The 12,409-nt window shown below is 37.4% G+C and overlaps 1 protein-coding gene across 6 annotated transcripts in view; it reads right to left on the bottom strand.

Moving 5' to 3' along the window:
- Positions 1-497: 497 nt before the first annotated feature.
- Positions 498-12,409, bottom strand: part of LOC108907304 — a 98,337-nt gene continuing 86,425 nt past the window's right edge. For 5 of the 6 annotated variants that reach the window (XM_018710927.2, XM_018710931.2, XM_018710930.2 and 2 more), the window contains exon 2: positions 498-4,989. In XM_018710927.2, the coding sequence (XP_018566443.1) occupies positions 906-4,940 (4,035 nt within the window). In that variant the 5' untranslated portion in view covers positions 4,941-4,989 and the 3' untranslated portion in view covers positions 498-905. Of the gene's footprint in view, positions 4,990-5,054; positions 5,129-12,409 lie in introns of those variants that run through there. The other variant, XM_018710929.1, reaches the window with a different exon arrangement.

Genomic DNA, 12,409 nt, shown 5'->3' with positions numbered 1-12,409 from the left:
TATATTTTTTGATAAATGAAATTTATTATTAAAAATAAATCACTATGCAATTTTAATTACATTGGTATGGTACTTTAAAGACAGTAAAGTTTACGTTGAAATCCACGTTCATAATATTTTTTCAATAAAAAAATATTATTACGTTTTTTTTTCGTATCTTCAAAGGTTTTACAAAAAAAAAACTTTGAAAATATGAATAGTGTATAGGAAAACCTTTTAACTCAAGTTTCTGGATGGTTCCAGCATTTCCCACCTCACAGGGTGTTTCAGAAAGACCTCCCGTAAATTCAGGGTGTGATAGTACGACAAAAAATAAAAATGTTTCGTCTTACAAACTATATGTCTATCTCCTCTTATTTTCGAGATACAGAGCGACATAATTTAAATTTTTTAAGTAGAATTTTTACGAAAATTTCCAAACGGTGCGAAATATTTTTATGAAATTTTATTGTGTCACTCTGTATCTCGAAAACAAGAGGAGAGAGACATATAGTTCATAAGACAAAAAATTCTTATTTTTTGTCGTACTATCACCCCCTGTATTTACGGGAGATACACCCTGTATATAATATGAATTACTACTATGGATATTAAAACATCGAAAGTTATTCATAGTAAAGCCTCACAATTGCTATAAAAGTAAAGCTGTTTCACTTAATTTAACATTAATATAATTTTGATAAAATTTTCACAGCCATGTTAAAATAGTAAAAGAAATGACAAATACGAATTATATGGTACCCCTCGACTTGCGCAAATATGCTTCATTTCCTTTTATTTTCCATTATTTTAGATAAGTATTTGAAGTGCCTAAGTCATACTGTGCGTAGCATACCCTACGGTTATTTAAACACATATTGCCTGCAATATTTTCTTCCTCAAATACCCAAAAGCTACCATTTGGCTCACTTACCAAAAAAGCTGCGTTTTTTGTTTTTGGCACCGCTATTCAATCTCTGTATTTCACTCACGTCACTGTCCGTGTCAGACTTTCCCGAGCTGTTGCGCATCAGCCCCTTCTTGGTAGGGACAGGGGGAAGGGGTCTAGTGGGCGCCGCGATTTCTTGTTGTTTCTGCTGCTGCTGGTATCGCACACCGTCGTACACCACGTCGCTCCTGTACCGTGGATCGACGTTCTGGTACCTTCTGTACATGTCGTTCGCGCTCGCGGTCAGCCTCGTGTTGCGAGCAAACTGCTCGTTGGTCAGCCCCGACTGGGTCTGTCGAGTCACTTGGGGTGAACCAGGGTTGCTCTGCAACTGTCCCATTATCACCCCGGTTCTCCTGACTTGGGTGGGAGTGCTGAGTGCTGAGCTGTCGGTGTCGTGGATCTGCCCGTAAATATCGCACACTTTGTTACTGACGGTCACCTGCTTCTGTCCGGTTCTTCCATATAGGGGCTCCGCCACGCTTTGTTTGGAGGAGTAAATCGCGTTTTGTCTGTTCTGGAGGTACCTTTCGTCGTTCGGTTGGACGTATCCCCCGAATTGCCCGAAGATCTCGTCGTTTAAAATTATCTCCCTTCGGATACCGATTGTAGCATTCACTTGAGAATTTGGTTGTCTGTTTATGTACTGGGATTCCTGAACAGGCCTTACTTGCCCATTTTCAAACGACCTTCGCCTAGAAACCATTTGCCTTTGGTCGTACAAAGGTTCCTGGAGTTGTATGGATCCATGACGAGTCATTCTGTAAGGAGGCTTAGCATCTACGTGTTGGCCGTAGGGGTTCTCATCCTGGGGATAGTTCACAGTGTATCTTACGTTTGGATTTCTATCGTATGTAGGCTCGGAATTTTGCACTTCCATGTTCTGTCTCGTGTAATATACAACTTCGTTTGGGTTCGGAGCATATTCGTATCGTATCGGCTTGTTAATATACCCATAAATGTCATTCCCGTCGTATCTGATTGGTGTTCGAGGAGTGGTGGGCAAAAACACATCGTCCTCTACAGTGCTCAGTCGATTGTTGTTATCTACTCTCCTCTGAGGCGGACTCTGGGTGAAGCCGTTCCTCGTAGGCCAAACCTGTACGTTTTGCGGGTTTGAACCAGAAAAACTCACTTTCTTATTCTGGACTTCGTCCTGTTCTTTAACTGGAGTCGATAAACTCCCTCGTTTGAAGATCGGCCTGTAAGTGTTGTTATAGTTCTCATAACTTCTAGGAGTGCTGTCTATGGTTCTCCTTTCCGGAGCATTACGCCTGAAATTGGGTTGGTATTGGAGTTGCCCGTAAATGACGTTTCTCTGTGGTACCTGTTGGTGTACCACAGCTCTACCCTCAGGTATTGGCGCAGGTTGTATCCTGCCATACATTTCTGGAACGTCTTTGACATTAGTCTGTCTGGTGTCGCGTGGTAAACTGAGGCTTCTCCTACTATTCCTGTGTGTTGTAGGTGACAGGCTTCTAGATCTGCGAACAGTGATGGGATCCTCAGCGTATCCATAAGGCATCATTTGCATTTGGTAAAGGTACATCTCGTAGTTCTCTTGGTCCTTCAACTTTTTTAGTTCTTTCCAGTAGAACGCTTCCACGCTTCTCCGCATTTCTTCCTTTTGGGGGGAAGTCTTTGCAGTCGGGGAAGATCTGAAGTCGACTGGCGTGGAGGATCGAATACTTGGCGTCACTGGAGACAATGGTCTACTGTTCATTAAATTAACTGGAGTTGGTGACCTCACGTTAGAATTTACATGTACCATGGCGTTGGTAATGATCCTCTCCTGATTTTCCGCTAGTGGTGATGCTAGTGGTGATGCCTGGCTTCTTCTATATCTGGCGTAAGTGTTTTCTAGATTTTCTGAAGTTGGTGATGATTGACTCAGCCGTTTAATGTCAAATGCTAGTGAATTTTGACTGGTGCTTTGCCTCGTTAAGCTGTTAGCACTAGAGCTGGACGCTTCTGGAGATCTTCGGAAAGGAATTTTCGATATCGGCGGTTTTGTAAGCAAAGGAGGTTTGCTCTTTTCGATCGTTCGATTTTCGTGTCGTTCGTTACTAATGTTATCAGGATAGTCGATATCAATCTCAAGTTTTTGATGACTGGGACTTGCTAGTCTTGTGTTACTCTTTCTTGTAAGTGTGGGTGACTTTAAAGGCTTCAGTAACTCTGTCGCTATAATTTTTTCTGCACTTATGTTATCATGGGGTATGGGTGACTTTACCCTAGGCGACAGCGGAATAATTTCTCTGTTAGGGGGTAATTTAAGTTTACTAGGTTCGACAGACGGAGATCTTGGGGGTTTTTGATCGTTCTTTAATTCATTGATTTTCGCTGAAGGTTGCTGCGGTGATTTGTTTCTTACAAGGCTGTCAAAAACAATCCCGTAAGTTTCTTCAAGGTGAGGTCGAGTTTGGTTTGTTCGGTCTAGGTTTTCCACTGGGTTCAACTGCGGGCTGGGTCTTGGTTTATCCAGGGTGGAACTGTTGCTGTTCTGATAGGGATTTGGTAAAGGTCTTTCGGATGTTATAGGAATTAATGCCTTGGGATTTACCAGTCGAACGTCTTGCCGCAGTTCTTGTGCTCGAGGAGGGGTGTCTCTAGTATTATCCTTACTGCCTTCGAATCTGACGGATTTAAGGCTGTTGAAATTATCATTTCTAGCTTCCAGTTCGTTCCTGCGTTCTATCTCGCGGTTAATTTGGGCAACTTCGTTTTGGCTGTTTGATCTTTCCGACTCTAAGGTGCTGGCTGAGGAACTGGTGTCGATATATTTCCTAACGTTAGGTAAATTCATATAGTTAGTAGGTCCCGGGTTGTTCTTCACTAAAGGTTTGTCCATTCGGACGTAGCCCTCAGCTGGTTGCACTGCCGGAACAGAATTTGTGTGTTCAAAGGCATTTTTGATATGATTGAATTGGTTTACGTGCATTTGGGCGTATCTGTCCTCCATTTCTTTTGTGATATATCGGTTTTGCTGGTTGGAATACGCGTCGCTTTCGGATCTAATAGTAGGTCTCGTCTCTTTTGGCTTGATGCTGCTATTACCTCCAACGGTGTGTCTATAGTTCGTTTGTCTGTTGAACGAATTGGTTTCGTTCTGAATATTCTGAACATCGGCCACATTCTGCTTTGACTGGAGTTTGTTTTTGTCTTTCTCGTCTCCTTTTTTTTTCTTATCCTTTCCGAATATCTTGCCGGAGAATATTTTTCTAAAGCTGTTGGCGCGTTTTTTGTCTTTAGGTTTCGTATCCATCGTAAACAAGTTGAGTTCCTTTTCCATTTTATCTACGCTACCTTCTGACTCTGACCTTGTTATAATGGTTACGAACTCACCGGAGCTGGAACTGTTCTTCCTGTGCAATTCATTGGAGTTCTCATCTTTGGATTTGGATTTCTTGTCTACATTGAGACTGTACCTCGCTTTTTCTTTATCCGAGGGTTTCGTTGAAGGGAGAATGATTTGGCTTTTCACTGCACTTCTGGGTTTAGCAAGCGGTAGTTTGGAAGGTTTCGGGGCGATCTTGGGATACCCGAACCTAGCGGGTGAGTACTTGTCTTTCAGCGACTGAACAGTTTCCTCGTCCAGCTTTGTAGGAGTACGTGGTGACTTGTTTTCCTCCGTTGCACTGGCTTCTTTCGGATTACTTTTAACGTCGATTAGATCAGGCTTGGACTCGTATTTTTCCTTTAAAGAGTCTATGGTGTTGTTCCTATCAGGCGATAGAGTGCGGTGTAGCTTGGCGTAAGCGGATTTATTGATAAGGTTCCTTCTCGTCGTGGGATCCTTCCTAAGGATAACTATATCGGTGTCTAGGTCCTTCGGGTTCACAGTTACCTCCGTTACTTGAATTTGCGTCACAGTTGTAAACACTTTAGTTTCACTTACTTCTTTTTCAATTTGGCCGTTCAAGTTTATCTCACTCTTGTTACACTCACTGTCGTTGTTCCCTTTTTCTGTTGCCAGACTCCTATTTTCATTTGGCACGATTACCGACTCCATTGTGGGCACTGTTTATGTCGCGGTGGCACCTCCTTGCGGTTTTTTCCTCCTGGAACAAACAGTTCGGTGTTAGATATACATATTTAAAACCACATATGTGAAGAAATAACGTACAATGCAGCGCATTTAGCGCTTTGAATTTGTCGCTGGTATCAACGAGTAAATAAGATAAAATAGTAACATATTCGTGGAATAAGTCGATGCTGAAATGTACTGATAAGATAAGTAGAAAAACCATCGATAGCTGTATTAATTATGAAATTATATAGCGGTCGATTAAATATTTGTTATCTGCAAAACATCACCTTTGTTCTGACATCTGACTGCAGTGTCAGATAACGGTTCATGAAGCGCATTTACAACAAAAAAGTAATGGTATTTCCATAAAAGTAAAAAGATTATATAAAAGATAAGATATAGGTATATAATTGGCAATAGTCAAAGTATATTTCTATAAAATTTGGAATATTTAAATAACTATTTTCAATCATTTATCAAACTGAAGTGTCGACTATGTTTGGGGTGCCTTACTCTTAAAAAGGAAGTGTAAAAAATATTAATAAGTGAAGAAATGTGGAAATATACAAAATATCCTAAAATCCAATTGAAAATCGATAACAATGTAATGAGAAATATATCATTAAGTACAATTACATAATAGGATTAGGATTCTTTGTGCTAATAACAATTGCAAGTAGACTTGTTTAGGTGGATTTTATAGTGATTTTACATATATTTTAAACAGTGACACAGTTTACTGTGTATACCATGTAATTAATGGATTTTTACTGAGAAAAAACTGAAAGAAAAAATAAATATGTACGATTTTTAATAGAAAACTTAAACTAACTTTTCATATAAAATACGAAGAAAAAAAAATTAGACAATATGTCAAAGAAACTTTGGCTTTCCTATCTTCACTAATAAATATTTTCCATATTATATTTATTATAAAATTTTATTCCTTGATATAGTTCACTGACAGTTCAAATTTTTTAGTTTTATGTTTAGGGATACAAAACAGGTTACAATTTCCGGTAGAGAAGAATTATTTGTAAAGTTACAAATATTCTCCTTGACGTGCAATAACACTTTAAAAATATAGATACGGGAAAATTAAGATTCCGTTTTCAATAAAAATCTTCCGACAGGTCTGACGAGACTTCATATTAAATTTACTTCTAATTATACGCTTCTGCGCTAGGAAGACCCTGTAACTATTAGCAGTACAACCCCATAAAATGACATGACAGATAAATGGTTATATACTATACTATATAGCACAATATGATCTATTCAATGTTCCACATAATACATATATATATGATGAACACCCAGAAAGTTGGTACTTTCGGATGATTCCAAAATGATGTTATCAAAATTTAAATACAATTTTGTTGTCTGCGACAGGTTTATTATGGAAATAAATTATTTTCGTCTTATTAATATTCAAGATAAGGCTATTTGATTTACACCATTTGTCAAAACTGGTAATACAGCTCTCACAAACTCTAACGAGTTCCTCATGGGTCGGAGCTAAAGCCATAACAGATGTGTCGTCAGCGAATAGCGTTATAGCAGCAGAATTCATATAAATAGGCAAGTCATTTATAAATAAAAGAAAACTTATCGGTCCCAGCACCGATCCCTGAGGAACACCCAGAGTGACACTTTGATTCACAGACAAGGCCTCCTTAATTTTAACATGCATAGATCTGTTAGGTAAAAATTGGATTATCAAGTCTAAAAATATCTGAACCCAATGTTGTACAATTTACTTTTAATGAATGGCTTGTCTAAGCAATCAATGGCGCGTGTTAAATCGAAAAAAAGACCAGCTACGCGTCCTCCCTCGTCTAAATTTACAATATTATCGCATCTACCATTAGAAACAATCTTTAATAATTTTTGGGTATAAATGTAGTAGGAAATAAACATATAAATTATAATTTAATTTTTCATATAACATAAAACATTTATTGTATTAAATTAATTGGTTTGTTAGTGCATCACAGATTTAATGTCGATCTCTAGACGTAAATTATCAATGCTATTACAGAGAAGAGTTTGTAAAAATAACAAAATCGGTTTTTTAATAGATGGATAATATTGGATAACTTACCGTAGATTTCTATTAGGATCAACTTTTCTAAATAACGATTGTCGATAGGTATTGTAAAAAATAAAGGTAGGTACTTTACTCTTGAGCAAAAATTTACATTTTTCGACAAACCTCGTATACGACTGCAAAAAATTGAAATCTGATTATTTCACTTTGGGTTTTAGGCCATGCAGAACGTTTTGTCAAGAATAACTTTTTTCATAAAATCAGTAATAAAAAAAGTATCCCATTTGGTGCCGACTTAATTTGACATACTGTATATATAATTTGTTTGAATTACCTTAATATCTTTAAAATAAAGTAAAAATTGTGGGAGCAAATAATGAAATATATGTTTCTTGTCAATAGATTGAAAAACCTACTTAAGGATGAGAAACTAGATGGCGACACTTAACTTTTACTTCTTGTCTAGAAGTACGACTCACGATCCAGTTTCACATTGTCGACTATTGGAACATTTGGAAATATTCTATATATTTATTTATTATGAAACTGTACGAAAAATCTTTAAAGTATCATTTGTATTGCGTCACATTTGTTCCCGTCTTTGTACCCATCTTGGAAGCAATAGTCACAACGATTACTTTCCCGGTTGTAAAAGGCTGTGTTACTTCTTTGTTTTGATCACCGGTTGAGCCATGTTTGAACAACAATAAATTACGGTGTGATTATCGGGCAATACCGTAAAAGGTGTTATTATTAAATTGTATGTTTTCATACAATACCCCTGCCAGTCGAAGGTCATGCTTCAACAAATATCTTACGAAACTGAAAGGTCAACGCAATAAATTGTGGCGCAATAACTAATATTATTTTTAAACTGCTACCGAATGTTTTATAAATTGGTTCAGTTGAATTGCCGGTCTGAATAACATGTCTCGAGGCGTGAATTCGGGAACGAACAGATTTTGCTAATAAGAGGCCACACAGAAATCCGAAACGTATAGTTGAGTCTATCTGAAGTAAATGAACTGAGCCAGGATTCTTTTTATTTTTATTTTTTTACGGTCCACTTGTTCCAAACCTGTATTTGTTAGATACATGACAAGAAATGATCAAAATACAGTTTAAATAATTTCTATTTCCTTGATTGACTGTCAAACTTGCTAAATCCTCTTTTATTGAGCCTAGAAATAACATTTAGACAGGTTTTCCTTTCCCTCATTTTTTTTGCTGACAATGAGTTTAGTGTAGTATTTTCAGGTAGCTTTGCCGACGTCTGCAGTAACGTCAACTGTTACGTCTTTTTTCTCTCCTAGTGATCTCAGAACATGCTCGCCATACCAAAATTGGAACTCAGGTCGACAAAACAAGGCAATTATTGCACATGTAATGAAATGTTTAGGTTGAAGTTGATGACAGACGGAAAATAAAGACGTCTGTTACTGCTCATTGCACGTATAGAGATTAGTACTATATTTAGCACAAGGTACGCTCCGCATATGTATTTCTTAAATAGTCTACGGCTTAGGGTAAATAAATTCTTGTATCCGGTTCGCTTAGCTGAAACTGAGATGTCGTGATTCACAGTACTTTATAACTTCAGCAGTTACTTGCAACTTTTTTTTGTACGTAGGTAATTCCTTTTCAATTATTTCACGTCACTATTGAAGGAAATAACATCTATATACTGTCAACAAAGAAAATGTTTTGGAAGTGAAACATTTCACGAGGTGAATTCTTCAGCATAGGTAAATATAATTTCCCACAACAGTAGCTGAGTAAGTACTATATAGAATTCCTAGCGATAAGATAATACCATACATCTAAGGAATTTAAAATAGACATACACATAAGTTGAAAGCAACTGTGTTGATTAATTTTCCAAAAACACGTTTTATTTTATAATATGCATTTTTGAATGGGACGTATTAAACTAGAGCAACAAAGAATTACGTCAACTTTTCAAAACTCTGTCATTTTAAAAAATGTACATTTAAAGGGTGTTCTGAAATTTAGAGGTTGGCAGAACGTAAAAGAATAAGACGGTTGTTCAACATGACATTCAAATTTAAAAAATATATATTTTTTATTATTAAGAACGTATTAACCTTATTATAAAGGTATTAAGGTAATTCAAATAAATTCGAAAAAAAAATATTCTTAAAAAACTATCAACTCAGACAATGTGTGGTCATGTTGGCGAGACAAATTAGAAATAAACTTTGTTCCCTTTTTCTGAAAAAAACGTCATAGGGATCTTATGAAAATGAACTCTCGTTGCGATTTAGACATTACATTCTGTCTATCTCTCTAAAACTATAAGAATAATAAGTACAAAGCTAATAGTCTGAGCACCCGATATGAATTGTAACACCCGGTATATCTACCATTAATTTTTGTTTATTACATGACTATGAGATGTTATGGTCATGTATTCTCAAAGTGACTAATTAATATCACCATTTTTATTACATTGGTGGCAACGGTAGGATTGGAACTTGAATAATAAATTAAATTGAGGATTATAAACAGTCTTGATTAAGTGTAAACAGAGAAAAAATAAATAACATATTTTGAAAAACTAAGTGCGAATTAAGTCCTTATTGTTTTCATTTCTTAGTATCTTTTTGTCATTTTGACTATCTTAGTGCGTTTTTTTAAATTTAGAATGATTTGGTTAGATAATTATCAATTTGTTTATCGAAAAGTATCAAGTAAGATTAAAAAAAAACATTCCAACTAGTTCAGATTCAAATAACGTCAATTATTTTTTACTTTGTTTTAAAGATACTAAATAAAAAAATTCATTTTTTTTTTCTAAAAAAAACTCAAATAAAGTCAATGTTCTCCGATACCAGAATATAGGTAAGTAAAAGATATCTATAATAATTTGTTCATTAATGTGTTGTGGTATGCACGGTTATAGTCCTTTCAAACTGGTGTAAAATTCATACTCTCTAGATGCTGATCAATTACATTTGAAATACGAGGTCTGTCCAGAAAATAACAGAACTTTATTTTTTAAGCTTTATTAATTTTATACATTATTGGTCCTTGTCTCCTTTAAAGTATTTCTTTCCCCTAATCACAGACTTCTCCCAGCGGTTTTTTCAATTTCCTAGTCCTAGATAGCTTAATTTGAAATGGCCTTTAAAGTCTGTGACGAATTTGCTTTGATGTCATCGATAGTCTGAAAGAGGCGTCTTTGACACGCCGACACTGATTTTAAATTCGGAAATAAGAAAAAATCACATGGAACCAGATCTGGTGAGTAAGGAGGATGATTTGATTTTTGACACAAAACTGACGAATTGACAAAGCTGATTGAGCGGGCGCATTGCAAGAACCGTGTCTCGCCACAACTCTGGTCTCTTCTTGCGGATTTTTTCAAGTAATCGTCATAAAACCATGTGTACCATCATGGTTCACTGTTTCACCTTGAGGCAAGAATTCAAAGTGCACAGTTCCATTAAAGTGCAAAGAAACAGCGAGCATCACTTTGACATTGGATCGAGATTGACGTGCTTTCTTGGGGCGTGTAGATTCTTTGCCAATGCATTGCGATGATTGAACTTTTGTCTCAATGTCGTAGCAGTAAACCCAGCGTTAGTCTCCCGTTATGATCCTTTGAATGAATGACAAACGTCCACGTGATGTTCTTTCTGTTCTTCCGTCATCAAACGAGGAACAAATTTTGCAGCAACTCGATACATCTTCAATTTTTCATTTCAAATTTCATGGCATGACCCAATTGAGATACTAACTTCAATTTCTCTAAGTCAATCGGAGATTTGTATACACCAGATCTTTGACTTTCTTTCATCAGTTGAAGTCGATCACTTTTAAATCGTGAAAACCATTCGTAACATCACATATGACCCAGAGCAACATATCCGTAAGCTTGTTCTAAAAGTTGAAACGTTTCTGTGAACGTTTTCTTCAGTTTTACGTTGCATCGTTGTTCCAGAAAATCGCACATTTCAAAAATCATCACTAATACTTAAACAAGTTGAACCAATCTTAGGTATCACACGAGGCAGCATTAATGGGNCGTCTTTGACACGTCGACACTGATTTTAAATTCGGAAATAAGAAAAAATCACATGGAACCAGATCTGGTGAGTAAGAAGGATGATTTGATTTTTGACACAAAACTGACGAATTGACAAAGCTGATTGAGCGGGCGCATTGCAAGAACCGTGTCTCGCCACAACTCTGGTCTCTTCTTGCGGATTTTTTCAAGTAATCGTCATAAAACCATGTGTACCATCATGGTTCACTGTTTCACCTTGAGGCAAGAATTCAAAGTGCACAGTTCCATTAAAGTGCAAAGAAACAGCGAGCATCACTTTGACATTGGATCGAGATTGACGTGCTTTCTTGGGGCGTGTAGATTCTTTGCCAATGCATTGCGATGATTGAACTTTTGTCTCAATGTCGTAGCAGTAAACCCAGCGTTAGTCTCCCGTTATGATCCTTTGAATGAATGACAAACGCCCACGTGATGTTCTTTCTGTTCTTCCGTCATCAAACGAGGAACAAATTTTGCAGCAACTCGATACATCTTCAATTTTTCATTTCAAATTTCATGGCATGACCCAATTGAGATACTAACTTCAATTTCTCTAAGTCAATCGGCGATTTGTATACACCAGATCTTTGACTTTCTTTCATCAGTTGAAGTCGATCACTTTTAAATCGTGAAAACCATTCGTAACATCACATATGACCCAGAGCAACATATCCGTAAGCTTGTTCTAAAAGTTGAAACGTTTCTGTGAACGTTTTCTTCAGTTTTACGTTGCATCGTTGTTCCAGAAAATCGCACATTTCAAAAATCATCACTAATACTTAAACAAGTTGAACCAATCTTAGGTATCACACGAGGCAGCATTAATGGGGCCCTCAATAAGTGGGCCTATCAAACTTTAGGTCTGGATTGGAGGAGAAATAGAGGATGCAGGCAGGCCCATAGTTTTATACATGGACCTAGCAAATCCAAGACAAGATGGCTGCTGAGCCTCAGTCGAAGAGCCCTAAACCAAATGGTGGGGGTTCTGACAGGCCACTGCAGACTTAGGAGGCATTTAAGCTTAATAGGAATTGAGGAGGACCCTCTATGCCCGAAATGTGGCGAAGGGGAGGACACCCCTGTCCACCTTCTGGGACAGTGTGCAGCCTTTGGGAGAATAAGACATAAAGTCTTTGGTGCTGAAGAGCTGCAAGGGGCTGAGGTGAGAGACCTTCCATGGACCAAAATCCTGGCGTTCATTAGGGCGTCGGGTAGGTTCGAGGAGGGTCAGAGGCAGAGAGTGGTCAGGTGATGGGACGGCGGGGTAGGCAAAAAGGGCCCACTTGTGGCCTAATTGCCAGGCTGAGGCCGCCCCTTTACTACTACTACTAC

This window comes from Anoplophora glabripennis, unplaced genomic scaffold, assembly GCF_000390285.2.
Source record: "Anoplophora glabripennis isolate ALB-LARVAE unplaced genomic scaffold, Agla_2.0 scaffold222, whole genome shotgun sequence".
In the NCBI taxonomy this organism is placed as follows: domain Eukaryota; kingdom Metazoa; phylum Arthropoda; class Insecta; order Coleoptera; family Cerambycidae; genus Anoplophora; species Anoplophora glabripennis.
The sequence above is the reverse complement of the archived record's forward strand: the minus strand, read 5'-3'. Positions and strand labels throughout refer to the sequence as shown.